The following is an 18,276-nucleotide window of genomic DNA, read 5'->3' on the forward strand; positions in this document are numbered from 1 at the left end:
CACACACACAATTCAGTGGAAATCATTAGGCCAAAAAGCCCGGAGTGGAGTGCAGGAGTGGTGCCGAGGCGGTGGAGAGATCGCATCAGCTTTTTGCTGCGCTTTGCATGCTGCCTGCGTAGCTAATTAGAGCCATAAACGATACAGTGCCACAGATACCAGTACACCAGTGCACCAGAAGCGACGATCCACACAATTCCCCGGCGGATTTGATGGCGGACATTGGCGGGCGGAAAGTGAGATTTGTCGGGAGGCGTTGGCAAAAAATGCCACACAAATGACAGGCAGACAGACAGACAAACATACAGACAAGCAGACAGACAGATGGACAGACAGCAAACACCGCAAACAAATGTCGAACGGCGGACTGGACCCCGTTGACCGTTTTTGGTGATGTCGGGATTGTCAGTGGCATCGGGAATCCGAATCGATGGACTGTGGGGCAGGGCAGGCATGGGGCATGGGGCATGGGCAGCAGCGGCAGCGGCAGCGGCAGCGGCAACACCAGTTTATCAAGCCAAAAGACCCAAAACAATAAATTACGCAATCCAAATGCTCAACTGCAGTCCATCAATGGCATAATGAGGCAGCCAGCAGGCAGCGGGCAGCGAGCAGTCGGCAGTGGGCAGCGGGCGAGCGTGAGCCGGAGACGACTCCGAGTCCAGAGTCCCGAGTCGCAGAGGCAAGTCCCAGCGTAGAGATGCATTACCATATCGGCATAAATTCCGGAGCACATCGTTAAGTGGGCTGACGAGTGCCACCAGACACTGCCACAGGAAAACAGGCTCGAGAGCAGGTTGCATGCCACATGCCAGATGCCACATGCCCCATGCCAGGCTGCCAGGCAGCCAGGCTGCCAGACGTCCAGCTTCCAGACTCTTGGCCACCTAATGAGGGAATTACCGGCCAATGACGATGCCGATGCCAATGCCAATGCCAATGCAACAACGTCATCGATAATGGTCTGCTGTGGCACCTGCAGACACAAGACTGCCTCTGTCTCTGCCTATCTGTCTGCCTGTCTGCCTGCCTGCCCAGTGGGTGGAGTGTTGCACTTGACCTTTAACATTTGCGAATGGCGCCCCCAGATGAATGTCTTGCAAGGAGAGCTGCAAACTCTTTAATCGTTCGAGTCTCCTGCCCAAAAACGTGCTGCAACAGCAGCAGCAGTGGTCGCAGTGGCAGCCACAGTGCTGTTCGACACGGGTAGAGTGGTGGTCTTCTTGCTGCCGCCGCCGTACTCCTTGATCATGTCCATGATGGCCAGGATGCAGCCGTACACCAGGATCAAAGCGCCAATGATGACAATCAGAATGTTCTTGACGAGCTTCCAGCGCAACTTGCCGTAGGTGTAGGGGGCATGGTAGTTGAGGCACATGTCGATGCAGGCCGGAAAGATGAGGTTCAGCAGCGAGATGGTGAATGCCCCGACGAGGGCCAGCAGTGGCCCCAGATTGGGGAACGCCACCGCATTGACGGTGCACACCAGGACGAAGCACAGCCGGACAATGTACTCGATGCGATGCGGATGCTTCAGCTGCCCATTCCGGTTCAGATAGTGATTGATGATGATGTCAATGGTCACATAGCCGGACAGCGGATACGTGAGGAAGACGGCCATGCTGATGAAGGCCTTGGACACCTGCGCGGGTCTATCGGGGATTACTACTTGGGAGATGGAGATTTTGTGGCGCGATCTGTGGGGCTGCACTCACATTTCGTCGTTGGGCAGATCGAGGGTGACGCTGCCGTGCACGGTCTCCCCATAGCGCCAGTAGCCCATGATGGCAAAGATCAGGTACGAGATGACGACCACAACGGAGGCCAGATTGAGTACGCCAAACCATCCGATGTACTTCTCCGGATGGGCCATCTTCGACTCAATGGCGAGCATCTAGCGGGCAGGGGGGGGTAGGCACAAGGATTAGGCAGAAGTAGAGTGTGGTCTGGTATCACCTACCACTCCCACAGAGCTCACGGAGAACAGGGCAATGCCAAAGAAGAGCGGCAGCTTGGAGGGCTCGCTGAATGCCTCACGCTCCGAGAGGGCTGGCAGATTCTGGAACAGGTAGTAGAAGATCAGCACAAAGCCCAGATACATCACAATGTTGGCGGCCAGATTGAAGGGCACCAGATACTTCAGATGGCGGATGAGGAACAGCGGTATCGACAGCATCCCGACAAACAGTATGAAGATCCACAGGTCCATCACCTTGATGTAGTAGTCCGACAGCTGCTTGATATTGACCGACACAAACACGATATACACGACGCACACGCCGTAGTGGGAGAAGGCCAGCACTCCGTCGACCAGGAAGCCCGAGGCCCTGGCGCAGTATCGGCACCAATTGGGGCCCTGGTTGAACGCGTACACCATCGTATCGGGAAAGTTGCAGTAGCCCTGCTCCTGCCTACGGGCCGACTCCACCATGCAAATGATCTGCAAACAGTTATCGAAGGATCGACTGAGGATTGGGTTTACTTACCAGCAGCGTGATGCCATGGATCAGCAGTATCGTAATCAGAATGAGCAGTATGCCCCCATTGAGCCAACCCGTGTAGGCAAAGGCCAGGGGCAGCGCAAGGATTCCCGTTCCAATCACACACTTGAGCAGCGACACAAAGGCGCCCACATTTCTGGTAGGGAGGGGAGAGGGAAGATTCTTAGTGCAGTTTGGAGTGTGGGAAAGTGGGGGAGTGGGGTTGTCAGAGCACTGATTTCTTACGACATTGGCACTTCCACATTGCGATTCTCGTAGGGATTGTAGGCACTGCAATTGGAAGAGCGGAAGGAGAGAAAGGTTAGACCAACGAGATCGAAACGTTGAAGAAGAAGGCCCAGTTGGATGTTCTACCTGTCGGCCATTTGGAATTCGAACAAATGAAATTTACACTTTTTATTTGTGGAGTAGAAACAGAACAAAACAAAACAATGTATAGTGATGGATAAATAAGGGGATACTTGTGGGAGCACAGTGTCGTCGCTGTCATCGCCGCCCTTTGGGATAGCCTTCATTCAGTTCCCGCAGGGAGATGACCGTGCCCGTGATGCCGCCACAGAAGCCCAGCACAAGGAAGAGGAGGGATCGCCAGAGCAGGAGCCTGCCCCAGCCATAGCCCTGGCTGTACAGCACACACATGTTCACGATTCCCGGAAAGATGAGCCCCAGCTGGGCGAGGCAGAAGGAGCCCACAAAGGAGAGCAGCAGCCCAAAGTCCGGATAGCCAATGGCCACCAGCACAGAGGCAATCACGAGGGCACAGCGCACCAGATACTCCACGGTGCGCCCGGTGGCGACGTTCTCCTCCAGCTTCGGTTGCATGTATCCCCGCCAGATGATGTCCACGGTGACGTAGCCCTGCAGAGCGTAGCTGAAGAACATGGCCAGGGCAAACATTGCCATCACACACTGTGGCAGGCTGCAGGACAAAGAAGGATGAGCATATGTAAGGGGAACTCTCTCTCGCTCTCTCTCTCTCTGCAACTTACGTTTCATTGGGTGGCAGGTTGTGCAGAATGGAATTGGCCGTCTCATCGCCGTAGTGCCAGTAGCCAAAGAACCCAAACACCGCATAGAAGAGAACCACTAGGACCATGGCCTGATTGAGTATCCCGCAGGAGCCCAGAAAGTTCTCCGGGTGCCGCATGCTGCGTTGCAGCGCCAAGATCTAAGGGGGGAAAACCAACCACAAATGAGTGCTGCGAGTGGCATGGAAAACTGCCGAAATGGATGTCCTACAACTCCGAGGGATTCGATGGCAAACAGAACCGTGCCAAAGAAGAGGGGAAACTGCGTCCAGTGCTGTGTGGCCTGCAGTTCCTGCAGGCTGGGCAAATCCTGTAGCAGATACCACAGAATGATGCCAAAACCTAGAGCAAAATGTGGCAATAAAAACGTTGGTCCAAGGATGCAATGTGGTTGCAACACCCACTGCCGACTATCAGGATATTGGCGATGACAGTGAACGGCACCAGATACCTGAGATTCCGCACGAGGAACGTGAGCATCAGCGGGAGGGTCAGCAGTGCCATATAGAGACGCAGATCCATCGAACGGAGATGCAGATCGCCCAGGAACTTGAGATTCTTGGCTATAAACACAATGTAGACGCAGTCCACACCGAAATGATAGGCACACATCAATACGTCCACCAAGTAGCTGAGGAATCAAGACATATACAGATATAGATGGAATAGGGCGACAGATTCATGGAACTAACCCCAGGGGCTGGCTCATGGAGTGCAGCCATGTGGGTCCATCGAGTAGGGCCAATTCCATGGTCTCCTTGTAGCTGAGCACTGCCACGCGATGGCGTCTGCACAGACGTTGGATGTCATTCAACTGAATGATGGAATGGCACTTGGAACTGCTAGAACTGCAAAGTGGGGGCACTACCTACCAGCACATGCATGGCATACACCACAATGAAGCCAATCAGAACGGTGGCACCCAGACCAATGACCCAGCCGGCATTGGAGAAGGCTCGCGGCATGGCCAGGCAGCCCGTGCCAAAGGCACACTTCACCAGATTGATGAACGTCTCCAGATCCCTGCGGTTGAAAACGGCAGATTAAAGAGCGGCAGGTGGGTGGACACAACAGACACTCTGGGATGGAGTGTGTGCTACTTCTCACGTCATTGTGTTCTCCACATCGGGTCGCAGCACCTGCGCCTCATAGGCCAAGGGGGATCTGTTGGGTTGGGGGGCAGGCCAGATTAAATCCATTGGCAGAGGGGGCTCTACTCCGTATAGATCTCTGTGCAGCTCACCCCAGGCTCCGTTCAACCATGCCCAAGGCACGCACATGCAAGGGCAGCAGTTTCCGCTTGAGCTCCGGATCCATTCTGATGGCCAGCCGATGGCGACGCCCGCGCATCTTACTTTGCGACTGCTGCTGCGACATCATTCTCTCTCTCTCTTACTCTCTCTCCCACTCTCTCTCTCTCTCTCTCTCTCTGTGGTGATTTCAGTTCTTAAAATTGAAATCTTATAATCATAAAAACAAAACGAACATTCAGCGCCCCGACTACTCTCTCTCTCTACGATCGATCGATCGATCGATCGCTCTCTCCCTCTCTCTCTCTCTCTGTCCAATTATGCAAATGTGTTGACGAGGCAGTGGTGGCTTTCCCTCGGGTTATGTAGTGATCTTTGGAATCTGTGTTGGCCAGCTTCCAGGAAGGAAGGGTCTCTGTCTCTCTGTCTCTCGATCTCTCGTCTTGAGATATTAGCATGGCCCAAAGCCATGGTCTCTTTCCAGGAAATCAAGCACAGTCCCCCCCCGCTCCTCGTTGCGGTTTTCTGTGTGGGGGCGTTCTCTAGGCTGTGGCCAAGGAATTTGCTACCTAAATTATGCCACTGCCTGAAGCAGCCTTCCTTCGCAGCCTCCATCCTTCCTCTTGCTCTCTGTGTCGTGTCTCTGTCTCTCTCTCTGCCGCTCTGTTTCGCTGTGGCGATACAAACTAATTAGTGTGGCAGTGGCTGGGGCATTTCTCAAATGCCACTTGCCCATAAATTCTATAAATAAATAAATAAAAAAAAAAGAAACAAACTACAGTTTCTAGTTAAGGCCACAGTCACTGGTCGCTGGTCTCCGGTCTCCGGTCGCTGGTCACTAGTCTCTCTCTCTCTCTGGTCATTGTGTGGGGCCGATAGTCCCCCGCTGTGTGCTGCTGGCACCTTTGCCTTTCCTTTCCTATACTTTGCTTTTGCTTATGCTTTTGCCTGCGCTTTGCCGAATCGAAAATGCAAATTTTCGCGCTTTCCACAGAGCCGCAGCAGTGACAAGTACGAATCGAAGTGGGGGGCCAGAAGTCAATCTCTTAGATTTGTTTGCTTTTCCATTTCGTTGGCTATTTTCCCACTCGCTTTGGCTTCGTCTAGAGAGAGAGAGGTGCAGAGCTGGAGAGGTGTTCTATTGCGTGTCGATCGGTGGGAACACCTGTGTTAATATCATAGCTGCAAGAGCGGCTCCAGCAATCAATGGAGGGTGCACCATTTCGGTGCAGTTTGTATACCCGTACTCAAAAAAGAGTTAAGGGGTATATTAGATTTGTGGTAAAAGTGGATGTGTGCAACGCAGAGAAGGAAACGTTTCCGACCCCATAAAGTATATATATATTCTTGATCAGCATCAATAGCCGAGTCGATAGAGCCATGTCTGTCTGTCCGTCTGTCTGTCCGTCTGTCTGTCTGTCTGTCTGTCTTGTTGAACGCTTAATCTCAGAGACTATAAGAGCTAGGGCAACCAAATTTTGTTTCCAGACTCATGTGATATCCCACTGCTACAAGTGTACCACAAAGAACGAAAATCTGTGGCAGGCACATTTTTAAAGATACGATAAAACTAAAAACGCAGTATCGTAGAGAAGGACCATATCTACCAGATTGCCGAATCTGAATCAGATCGGATCATAATTATAGCCAAAATGAAGAAAGTCATTTTCAGTTGCTTCCCCCCGTCTCCGCCTGCATGAAACACGCTACTCATTCGCTTTCTCGCTCGCACACTCTGCCGCGTTCAGTGCGCGAGCAAGCCCTAGCGGAGGAGATGTAGAATCTAAATAATCTACATGTTAGATGTAAAATATACATTGTAGATGTAGATGTACAGTAGCGGACAAAGAAATCCGGACACCTACTTATGGCCTCAATATGCCAACTTTGAAGCTGCGTGGAATATGTAAGAAAGCTTAAAACTGTTTGGATCTTTTTATACTCGTACTCAAAAAAGAGTTAAGGGGTATATTAGATTTGTGGTAAAAGTGGATGTGTGCAACGCAGAGAAGGAAACGTTTCCGACCCCATAAAGTATATATATTCTTGATCAGCATCAATAGCCGAGTCTATATAGCCATGTCCGTCTGTCCGTCCGTCTGTCCGTCTGTCCGACTGTCCGTCTGTCCGTCTGTCCGTCCGTCCGTCTTGATGAGCGCCTGGATCTCAGAGACTATAAGAGCTAGAGAAACCAAATTTGGTTTCCAGACTCATGTGATATCACACTGCTACAAGTGTAGCAAAAACAAAGGACGAAAATCTGTGGCAGGCACAATTTTAAAGATACGATAAAACTAAAAACGCAGTATCGTAGAGAATGTCCATATCTACCAGACTGCCAAATTTGAATCAGATCGGATCATAATTATAGCCAAAATGAAGAAATTAATTTTCAGTTGCTTCCCCTCCCCCTCCCGACCTAGACAACGCAACTCATTTTCCTTCTCGCTCGCACACTCTGCCGCGTTCAGTGCGCGAGCAACCCCTAGCGGAGGAGATGTAGAATCTAAATGGTACTTGTACAAACTACATGTTAGATGTAGAATAGACATTGTAGATGAGATGTAGATAACAAATGTAGCAAAAAAATGTAAAATGTAAATTTTTTTTTTTAATTCTAAAAAATCATGCTCAAAAATGTATATAATGACTGAGTACGGGTATAAGTAGAGTCGCGTCCCCAGAAGCGACTCACACGTTCCTTCTCGTTTCATATTATCTATTAAGTATTTAGTTTTACTTCGCCGCCGAGGTTTTCTTTCCCTAAGCTTTTTATGTGAAACAAAAAATAAAACAGTGAAACATGCCGCAAATGACTGAAAGTGATAAAGGTGCTATATTGGCTTTGAGATCGGAAAACTTAAGTCTCCGTGAAATAAGCGCCAAAATTGGTTTTAGTAAATCTGCTATCGGGGATTTTATAAGGAATTTTGAGAAAACCGGAACTCTGAAACGTAACCAAGGCACAGTTCTGAGCACGGGTATAAGTGGAGTCGCGTCCCCAGAAGCGACTCACACGATCCTTCTCGTTTTATTTAAGGAAAATTAAGAAAGGAAAGGCGCCACAAATACTGCCACTAGATTTAAGGATTCCAATATTCCATTCAGCTGGCGGCATTGGCAGTGCGCCTGTGCGTGATGGTTGTGCTGTCAATATCCTCCTGCGGCTGCTCCTTGTCGCCCCAGCCCCAGACGGGATGGGTGCCATCGCCCGTGCGCTTGATCCTTTGGCGGAGCACCTCCGTGGAGACGCTCTTGAGGTCGTAGGCCCAGCCAATGCGGGCAAAGAAATCGATGAAGTAGGTGGTGGCATCCCGCGAATACTTGCCCAGCTCGGCGCTCTTGTAGTCCCAGGGGTAGACGTGATGGTAGTTGTGGTAGCCCTCGCCCACCCGGAACCAAATCAGGAACGCCTCGTTCGTGGGCGCAATGTTCTTGTCGTACGGCCGCTTGCCGTACATGTGCGCGGAGCTGTTCACCAGCCAGACGATATTGAGGCTGGCGCACCACCGCAGCAGGGTGAAGCAGTGCCACGCACAGTTGAGGGACTCGCCCCAGTAGTACATCGGCAGGACGGTGGGCAGCAGGAAGCAGACAATGGGCATGAGTATTAGGTAGTGCTTCTTCTGGAACATCACCAGCTTGTCGTTGCGCAGGTCCGAGAGATCGATCTCGCGGCCCTTGGTCGTCACGTCCGGATGCTTCCTGCAGCACAGCCAGCCGATGTGCGAGAAGAACCAGCCGCGCTGCGAGTTGTACGGATCGGCGTCCGTCTCCGAGTACTTGTGGTGCAGCCGATGGTCGCGCGCCCAGTAGTAGACGGCATCCTGGAAGGCCAGCGTGTTCAGGAACATGAAGATCAGCCGCAGCGGCGTGTTGGCCTTGAACGTGCGGTGTGCCCACAGGCGATGGGCGCCGCCGGATATCCCCAGAATGGTCAGCACCAGGGCCACCGGGAAGAGCAGAAATGTCTGCCACTTGGCGGCGGTGAGGAGCAGCCACAGGCCGTACACCGCGGACGCATGGATAATCGTGAACAGCGTAATGTTGAGCCAGGCCAGCTTCAGCTTGTGGTTCGGATCGGGGCCCCGGATCGCACTCGCTGCCCCGCTGGCGGTGTCGCCCGCGAAGAGCACTCTCGTGGTCCCTGTGTCGTGGCTATTGGGTGTCATTGCACTTGCAAACTGGGCGCTTGCTGCCGTCCACACATCTACTTATAGCGAAATTCACACGATATTCAAAAGTGTATGCGCCAAGTGGGCGGATATTTCCGGACCTCGGTCCGAAGTAGTGTCCGGCGTTCCGCAATTCGATCCGGAAATTTGCAAGTAGGAACTACATAATGCTAAACTATGCGCATAGATTGCCAGGAACGGTGATACGCTGCTACGGTGCTACGGTGCTACGCTGCTGCGGTGCAATGGGACAGCTATTTGACTGACTGTTGCAGTTTCAGTCAGATGCCAGTCGACAGTGGCTGTGGCTGTGGCTGTGGCAGTGGTGGCGCATCATTAAAGTGCTGCAGACAAATGGCCGCGCGGCATGTGCGGCACATGTCAAGAGCGGCTGCGGCAACAGGTGAAAATCTGGCTGGAATTCTGATTATCTGCAGCTTCTGGTTGCTGGTTGCTGCTGTTGCTGGCTGCTGCTGCTGGCAGCGGTGATTGGCAGCAAACTGTTGCTGCTGCTGCTGCTGCTGCTAATGTTTGCAGGCAGCAACTTAAACTGTAACTTTCAACGATTTGTCGTCAGTGTCTTCTGTCTTCTGTCGTCTGTCGTCTGTGTGCCACTTTGATGTTTGGCCACAAAACGTGGAAAGCAACATGCGCATAATTACGATTCAGGCAGCCAGGCAGGCAACATGGGGTACAACATTCCTTGACCACCATCCCCCACCCCCTCTCTCACTCTCTTGCTCTCTCTAAGTGCCACGTCCTCAATTCAATTTACAGCCGGAAGTGTGGGTGTATACTTATTTGATATACACTCATTCCTCATTCCCCATACCCCATTCCCCATGTGTGCTCTGCATTCTGTGTATTCCGATTCCTTGTTCTCGTTTCTCGTTTCGCACCCCTCGCTCCGCGCTCCCCTCCTTTCGCGCAACTCATTTGCTGCTTCATAAATCAGGAATCGCACAGCAGCAGCAGCCGCCTCAAAACTCCCGCATAAAAAAACTCCTGTATGAAAAACGCATTTAATGATTGGGGAACAACAGCAGCAGCAGCAGCAGAAGCAGCAGAAACAGCAGCAACAGCAGCAGAAGCAGCAGCAACAGCGGCAACAACTACATAATAGGCCGCATCTTGAGGCAGCAGCAAAAAGTGGGAGGATGCACTGGATTCTCCCTCCCTGCCTCTTTCTGCCTCCGCTGATACCCTTTCACTGGGGGGTATTATGGCTCTTCCCAGATCGGCTGACTATATTCCATGGCAATAATCGCTGGAGACTTTAATGTTTCTCTTTAGAAATTTCTTTAAAATATTTTCAAAGTTAATTTCCATTTTATTCTAAATGTATTGGAATATTCCATATGCGAGTAATATTTCCACATCCATGGGACTTCTTTACCCACGAAGCTGCACCCCTATGAGAGCTGTCCTTTGCGATGATTCCCCCTCCATCTCTGCCACAGAAATACTCCACTTTCGAGGGTATCAAAAACTTCGATAGCTTCATTCACTTGTTTTTAATGCCATTTGTTGCTGCCACTGCTGCTGCTGCTGCTGCTGCTGCTGTTGTCGGGCCGTTTGCCTTTTTGGGGCCCGTGAGGCATTCGCCTAAGCGGCAGGTTCCTGTCTCCGTCTGCGCCCCATCCAGGGAGGAGACGTTGACTGCATTTTTAAGCGCGCTCTGCGCATAAAATAAAGCCAGATTGCAGGCATCTCTTGGCTTGGGGGCATCATCCAGCTACCGCCTACCTCCTACCACCATGCCCCAATCGGTGGTACGTACGTACCTGTGGGGCAGGGGCTTCAAAGATCTTGAATGGAAGCGCAGAGTAAAAGTGCAGGATGCTTTGTAGAGTCCTGCCCTGCCCCTCCTGTCGGGACGCTGCTGCACGCCCCCATCCTATCGGAAGAGCTTCTGCAGAAACAGCAGCTAATTTTCGATGGGGCAGCAGCAACAGCAGCAACAAAAAAAGATTGGGGCATGCGAGGCAGCAGCAGAGGGGAGAGTGGGAGAGACAGAGATCTTGGAGCGATAATGATGCAAGGTTAATCATTAGCCTGGAACGTGTATTATGCGATTATTAGTTGGCTGCACCAAAGCACCCAATCCTTGCCTTGCCCTGCCCTGCCACATCTTCAGTTTCGGCTGCAGCATCGACTTGCAGCTTCGATTGGGGCTTTACATTCTTTTTCCTTTTTCCTTTCTTCTTTTTTTTTTTGGTGGGCGTTTGCTCTGGTTTCTTTTTGTTTTTGTTTTTCGAACCATTTCGCGGTAATTTCCAATTTCCGTTGCAATCTGCTGGGGCTCTGTTGTGGATCGATCCGCACGGCGGTTGGGATGGGAGCTCTTCTATATGCAACATGCCGCCAATTTGTCAACGCGGCCAACATGTTCCTGCTGCGCAGCATTGTAAGTTGTCAGCGTTTTTTAAGAGTCAATTGCCGCCCAACAGCAGCAGCAGCAGCAGCAGCAGCGGCAGCAGCAGCAGAAAATCTCTGCTCTGGAAATTCGATATTTTCCGGCCCCTTCCCACAAGTCGGGTAGCCTGAAGGCGGCCTTGAAAAGCAATACTTGGCGCAAAATCATTGCAGAATTGTAGATGAGGGGGCAACCTCATAGCTGACATGCAACCAGCCCAGCCCAGCCCTGCACCCTGCTCCATGCCCTGCCCAGCACCCTGCACCCTGCCACACACTGTTGCCTGTAGTACACACATATTTTGAGGCAAAAACGCTCGCTCAACTGACATGCAACATGATTTTGTAGGCGTGCAACATGCGCATGCGCAACAGCCGCAGCTTTATCAGATTCTGCAGGCCTCCACTGTTGCCGTTGCCGTCGTTGCCGTTGCTGTTCCTTTTTACTTGTTGCTGTTGAGACTTGCCGCATGTTGTCGACTGTCAATTGTTTTGTGGGCGTTGCAGCAGCAGCAGCAGCAGCCAGCAAGCAGTTGCAACTGCCAGCAACAAGCAACCAGCAACCAGCAACAATAGTCGCAACAAGAGTCGCCACAACAATCTGTCGCACAGTCACAGTCTGCACAGGCGGCAGCGGTGGGGCACTGGCCAGCAGCAGCAGCAGCAGCAGCAACAGCAGACTTTTGGAGGCTATATCAATGTCAACAGCATTATCACACCGCGCTGTCAATATGCAAATGCATAGAGCAGACAACCGAGTCCCACCAGCACTTGCCGCCACAAGCAAGTTCCAGCCAGCACCGAGTGCACAGAGTGCAGCCCAGCAAACGATTCCCTTCCCTTTGCCAGCTCCTTTAGACTATGTGACACTCGTTAACACGCAGCGAAAATGCGCGAAATGCGATATTTCACACGATTTATGCGCGCTGCAACGACGAAAAGTTGCAACTTAGTGAGGGAAGTGGGGGCAGCAGCAGCAGCAGGACCACACGCATTGCTGTGCAGCCTGGTGGAGTGGCTGTGGCTGCTGCTGCTGCTGGGGCTTTAGCCTGGAAAACTCATGGGAAAGGGAGTTCCCTGAAGGCTGCTGCAAAGCTTCGAAAATGTTGCTGGCTGCTGCAGCAAAAGCAACATCCCACTTAAGGTGTAGGAAAATGATTAGCCGGAAGAGTGCTGCCTGCCTGCCAGCCTGCCTGCCATATGCCACAAATAGTAGCAGTTGCTGCTGCTGCTGCCACTGCTAATGGGGCATGTTGCTCGCTTGCTAATTTGACAGAAAGACTTCCAGAGATTGGTGGCGAGACGAACTGGGAGTAGTCTCCACCATGATTTATGCGCTGCCAATTGGTTGTGGCAACATTTGCCCATATACATAATTGAAATGTAATAAATTCTGCTACGGCTGCTGCTGCTGCTGCTGCTGTTGCAGCTTTTCGTGCACAATTAGTGGCAGGCAACTGGCAACTGGCAGTGGCAACTGGCAGTGGCAAGCATCAGCATCAGTGGCATTCACTAACGACAATTGCTGACCATTTTCCATGACTCCTCGTTGCTTGATTATTAAATAAATAATAATCATTGAGCGAACTGCAGTTGCAGTGTGGCAGCGTGGCAGCGTCGCTGTGTGGCTGTGTGGCAGGAGGCTGGCACTGCCTTTGGCTTTTACAAGTTGTAAAGTGCGAAATCAACACGCTTCATGCCACAAAACTAGAGATCTCTGGACAGGGTCTGTCTCCATGCTGCTGCCACACTGCAACACTGCCACACAGTGGCCATCGGTGGCACGTCCCAGTGTCCGAGTGTGTCCGAATGTGTCCGTCTGCCGTGTGTCCACTATGTTAGTTGTCAACACAAATGGCAATCGGCGTTGATAAATTGTTGCAGCCTTGGGCCAATTATAACCGTGTTTGGGCTTGGGCTGAATATAGCTGCCACATGCCACATGCCTAATGCCACAGCCACTGCCACTGCCACAGCCACTGCACCCGTATGCCTCTTGCTGCTGTTGCACTGCCTCGCGTCTGCACTCTCCTCTCGTTGGGCTTTGGGTGCTGCTTTCTCGTATGCAGATATCCCATCCATCCATCCATCCGTCCATCCGTCCGTCCACAAGCTTCCTGCGAAGCCCCTGCGAGGCCTCCTTCCGGTGGCTGCCACTGCCACTGCCACTCGTGTGGGTGCAACATTGTATGCTCCGCTAAGCAGGGACAGGGACAGGGACAGAAGAAGAAGCCACCGATATCTGAAATTCAATACCCGGATCAATCTCCGCTTTCAGCAACTCTTTCCAAATTTCTTTCGTGTCGTTTCGTGTCGCGTAGCCCTTTAAATAATTTGTCTGCCACACAGAGAGGAAAAAAAAGGGCGCCAAATGAGGCCACGTGCTACAAATTGCAGTGATTCCATGGGGAAGAAAAGGAAGCAGCAGCAGCAACAGAAACAGAAACAGGAGCTCAACACACCCCCGCACCAGCACCTGAGATTTATCTCATTGCCATCCTTAAGGGCATCCTCTGCAGAACTCAGATCTGAGATCTCAGCTGTTCCTGTTCCCCTGCCGTTGGCCGTTGGCTGTTGGCTGTTGGCTCTTGGCGCGCGCGCTCTGCCCCCTCTGCCACATTATTGTTATTATTATCCACGGCCCGGTGTCTTTCCTTATACAATAACATCTAATTTCCTACCTTTCGCTTGCTACCTACGCTCTACCTACTGCTCTGTGTCAGCGTCTTTGATTCTCTCAGATTTGTCGGCAGTCATCCCTTACAGGAGCGTTTCTTAGCTCTCCTCTGAGGCGCACCCGCATGTGTCACTCGAATGTTGCCTATTTGTATGCAACGCTAATGACATCAGAAACAGATCGAATCACGCGGGGAAATCTCAGATGCGATTGTGGCAATTCAAAGAGACGACTTTTCGCAGGGGCAGGAAACTGCTGAAGGTTTTCCAGGGCGAAGGAAGAGTCCTAGGAGTTCCAAGAGCTGAATTTAAACTACAAATTGGCGCAAACTTGTGTAGCACTTGGAGAGATTCCCCAGGGAAGGGGGCAGTACTGCCTTTCCTCTTTTTAGGCAAATATTTCTGCATGAAATTCTCCACCTACATATGTGCATCTCCTCCTCCGCGGCGTCACAGGGTTTCCCTTCTTCTCTGCTCTGCTCTCCCTCCTTTTTTAGGGTGGCTTCTGCTGGGATTATTGACCTCTTGGCAAACAGGCAAAACCTTTGTTTGCGCTGCAGATGAGGATGAGGAGTAGATGCAGCGGCATGGCATCTTCCAGCCAGCTGTTGTGCGGGATCCGAGGCATGAGGCGATCGACTTGAGAAGTCGTTGGCGCGAAAAACAAAACAAAAACAGAAGTCGCCTCCGAGGAAAATCTGTGAAGGGAACAGCTGACAGGGCTGACCGAGTTGGCCCTGCACGAGCCACAGGCAAATGGAAAAGGAGCTCAGCTCGAATGTTGCGGTTAACCGTCGAGGCAGAAGAGGAAAAGCGGAAAAGGTGTCAGAAATGTAGCAGCAGCAGCAGCCGCAGCCGCAGCCATCTGTGTGGGTAATTTCGATTCTAATTGCAATTGCAATTAGGATAGAGTGGTTGAGCAGGGCGGGGGAGGGCGGTGAGGGCATGTTGCAACACAGGGAACAAGTGCAGCAAGCAGTCTGACATATGCGAGACGCCACACACAGATCTCCAAGGAGAAGTGGCATTGCGTGTGCTCTCCATTTGGTCTCTCTCTCTGCGGTGCCCCTATTATCGATGATGCCCCGCCAGACGCTGAAAAACTTGCCCCAGAATCAGCAGCAGCAGCAGCAGCGGCAGCAGCGGCAGCAGCGGCAGATTAGATTGGAGGCGTAGCAGGATGAGGATGCAGCAGCAGCAGCAGCAGCAGCAGCAGTAGGGGGAGGAGCTGGATGCCACTAACTACCGTTAGGCGGAGACAGAGACAGAAACCGAAACAGAGACACGAGACACGGGACACGTCGAAACGAAACATTTAAAGAAATTCAAATGAATTCGTTTTTGTTTTTTGTTTTTGTTTTTTTTTCGGTATGTGTGTATGCCCCATGCCCTGCGGCCACCATCCGCCCACTTAAATTGCGTGCCATGCTGAAAGCATTCATTTGCAGAAGGAGCGAGCCCTGAGATGTGTGTGTTGTGTTGCGGATTGTGGATGCCACTGGGAGATGCGATGCGGCAAACTACAATTAAATTTGCATTTGTATGATTCCCGCTGCCACATCCATTTGTGGCTGCCACAGCTACAGCTACAGCTACAGCCAGTTAATGCCGCGGGTGAAATACCTCGGCGTAGGAAACATTTATCACTGCTATGGGGGCTTCAACTTCAGCTTCATTCCCCATTCGCCATTCGCCACCGCCACCGCCACCGCCTCCGACTCTCCGATTCGCATTCGCATTCGGACTCTGGTCTGGTCGGGGGACTCAAAACTGCGATTCCGGACAGAACGAACGCACAATAAAACTAAAACGTTTATAATTTCATATGAATTTCGCAGGGGCAGGGGTAGAGGCAGGGGCAGAGCCAGAGACAGAGGGCAGAGAGAGGAGCCTGCAACTATTAGCTGTGGCATGCAATTGCCACAGCAGCAGCAGCAGCAGCCCCAACGCGAAACAGCAAAGACGAGACAGTCGAGGGCCAAAACTTAATCACAGGTTGGCAGACGCAACTCAATGGCCTAAACGAAAATGCTTAAATTTAATGACATAAATATATACGGAGAGCAAGAGAGAGAGCAAGAGAGAGAGCAAGAGAGAGAGAGAGAGAGAGGGAGAGAGAGAGAGAATCAGTTAGGAGTGGTTAGGGTGGGGGGGTAATGGCGGCGGGTGAATATTGCCAGAATCTATTTATCATTGTGTCACGCGGCTGCGAAATTGTCTTACAGCTGCCCTTGTCCATTTTGGGAAAACGAGTTATGACCCGCACCCCACCCCACCCCAGCAGCAGCAGCAGCAGCACCACCAACACCAACACCACCCCTTGAGTATTCCTGAAGGAAACTGCGCACTTAAGAAGCAATCCTGATCGTGATCCTTCCTTCCTGCCTGCCTGCCTACGATGATCCTACGCCACACCACCCCAAAATGAACAGGATTGACAGCCTACGAAAACGGCTGCGGCAGCGGCTGCTCCTTTGGTTCCTCCTACCGCCACCCCAAAATCCAGCCCTGGGACCATCTTCCTCCCTCTGCAGCAAACAAAAAGAGGACAATAGCAGCAACCGCCAGGAGCAGGAGTAGAAGACAGCGCGCAGCTGCTTCCATTTTTAACTATAACTTTTTGTGTGTGTGTTTTTTTTTTGGTTGTTTGTTGAAACGCTGCGCAATTTGGGAATTTCTGTAAAGGCAACAACAAAACACAAAACCGAAAAAAAAAGCTTTGCAGCTGCCTCTGGGAAAATTCCCTAAGAGCTTCTTCGGTAGTGAGTTTTCATTGTGTGGCATTGGTGGTGTCCCCCAAAGGAATTGAGGAAGCAGACGGAACTTTAATCCGCGTATAAACACGGCTACAACATCATTAGATTCAGAAGCCTCGTTTTTGGGTGCAAGTTCGCTGCCTAAGTCTTTCCATTTGCATAGTTTTTTCGGTGTGTGTGTGGCATAAATTATGTATCCGCCCCAAGGCGACTCCCACAAGAACGGGGAGCCAGAGCCAGAGCCAGAGCCCGGCACAGCTACCTTTTGCCACTTGGCATAATATTAACTGTTTATTCACATAAAAATTAAACCATTAAATGCTCAAAGAGTGAAAGGGGAAGGAGAGTGGGCTGAGTGGGCATTCGAGTGGAGAAATGAGCTTAAAATCATAAACGACACACGGAATAGAAAAACACACACGACGGCAGCCAGCCAACAAAACAAAAAAAAACAAAACAAAACAAAACTAAAGCATTTCAATCGATGAATACACAAATACATATGCATATAGATATGTAGATATATAGATATGGATGTATTGGTTCGATTGAGGCGGCTGCTTCTACCAATAAAAATATAACAATCATGCGATCAAAAATATCTTTCACAAAACACTCACATGAATACCTTTCTGGATGATGATCAACCATTCACCTGTTCAAAGTGTGGGAAACCATAGAAACGCCACAGCCACAGCCCCACAGATCGACAGGCACAGCAGCCACAGCAGCCACTGCCAAGAGCCCAGAGCCCAGAGCCAAAAGCACATCTAAAAAGGTAGAAAAAGAAAACGTTGAAAATTCAAATTAGCCCGAGAGACTCGTAAATAAAAGATATTATAGCCAATCGAGCAATAAAACCAGTTAATCTCTAAATGTGGCCGAGAAGAGTCTTTGGGCTCTGAGTCAAAGGCCTCCAATGCCCTCCATCTCAATCCTCCATCTCAATCCCCCATCTCAATCCCAATCTGTATCTGAAGCTGGGAGTCGTCTGTGTACTGGAGACGGAGACTCCATCAAGCTCTCATCAAAGTGGTTCGGCCTACATCTGGTAGCTGACTCCGGCACTGGGCACTGGGTACTGGGATCTGGGATCTGGGATCTGAGGTTTTACGAGGCAACGCTGCTGCTTGGGCCACAGAGCGACAGACTCTCAGGCGGGTGTAGTATAGGATGCTTCTTCCAGCAGCAGCAGCTTCTGCTTCTGCTTCTCTGATCATCGTTCTGCCACAACAAACGAGTGGCAATCAAATCAATTTTATGCTGCTGTTGCAGCATGTTTTTATGGCATTTCTAACACACAAACCACACGATAGCCTCCATTCATTGATTCATTCAATCTGTGGGCCTTCCATTCATGGGACTCGGACACCCCACCGCATGCCGTCTGGCCGCCTGGCCGCCTGTCCGCAGACCGGAAGCGGGTTACTGCCCCAAACGGTGGGGGCAAGAGTCAGAGGGAGGTAGAGGCAGAG

General features: G+C 51.2%; 3 protein-coding genes across 6 annotated transcripts; all 3 read right to left on the minus strand.

The window, feature by feature from the left end:
• Nucleotides 1-1,066: 1,066 nt before the first annotated feature.
• On the minus strand, nucleotides 1,067-17,494 carry LOC111076180 (glutamate transporter polyphemus). Of its 4 annotated transcripts, none has more exons than XM_041594933.1 (6): nucleotides 17,457-17,494; nucleotides 2,727-2,771; nucleotides 2,487-2,637; nucleotides 1,961-2,440; nucleotides 1,716-1,894; nucleotides 1,067-1,652 (listed from the first exon to the last, which is right to left on the minus strand). In XM_041594933.1, the coding sequence occupies exons 1-6, from the start codon at nucleotides 17,477-17,479 to the stop codon at nucleotides 1,121-1,123; spliced, it is 1,410 nt and encodes a 469-aa protein (XP_041450867.1). In that variant the 5' UTR covers nucleotides 17,480-17,494; the 3' UTR covers nucleotides 1,067-1,120. The 4 variants fall into 4 exon arrangements, with proteins under 4 accessions (XP_041450867.1, XP_022225549.1, XP_041450870.1 ...); XM_022369857.2 differs by lacking the exon at nucleotides 17,457-17,494 and adding an exon at nucleotides 2,856-2,889 and having other exon boundaries at nucleotides 1,068-1,652; XM_041594936.1 differs by having other exon boundaries at nucleotides 1,495-1,642.
• On the minus strand, nucleotides 2,920-4,981 carry LOC111076179 (proton-coupled amino acid transporter-like protein CG1139). The gene is made up of 8 exons (XM_022369856.2): nucleotides 4,773-4,981; nucleotides 4,637-4,693; nucleotides 4,402-4,552; nucleotides 4,222-4,343; nucleotides 3,934-4,160; nucleotides 3,741-3,871; nucleotides 3,491-3,669; nucleotides 2,920-3,420 (listed from the first exon to the last, which is right to left on the minus strand). The coding sequence occupies exons 1-8, from the start codon at nucleotides 4,907-4,909 to the stop codon at nucleotides 2,988-2,990; spliced, it is 1,437 nt and encodes a 478-aa protein (XP_022225548.1). The 5' UTR covers nucleotides 4,910-4,981; the 3' UTR covers nucleotides 2,920-2,987.
• On the minus strand, nucleotides 7,884-9,123 carry LOC111076165 (acyl-CoA Delta12-desaturase). Its single transcript, XM_022369837.2, has one exon. The coding sequence runs from the start codon at nucleotides 8,949-8,951 to the stop codon at nucleotides 7,884-7,886; it is 1,068 nt and encodes a 355-aa protein (XP_022225529.1). The 5' UTR covers nucleotides 8,952-9,123.
• Nucleotides 17,495-18,276: the final 782 nt, after the last annotated feature.

This window comes from Drosophila obscura, unplaced genomic scaffold (genome assembly GCF_018151105.1).
Source record: "Drosophila obscura isolate BZ-5 IFL unplaced genomic scaffold, ASM1815110v1 contig_1, whole genome shotgun sequence".
In the NCBI taxonomy this organism is placed as follows: Eukaryota; Metazoa; Arthropoda; class Insecta; order Diptera; family Drosophilidae; genus Drosophila; species Drosophila obscura.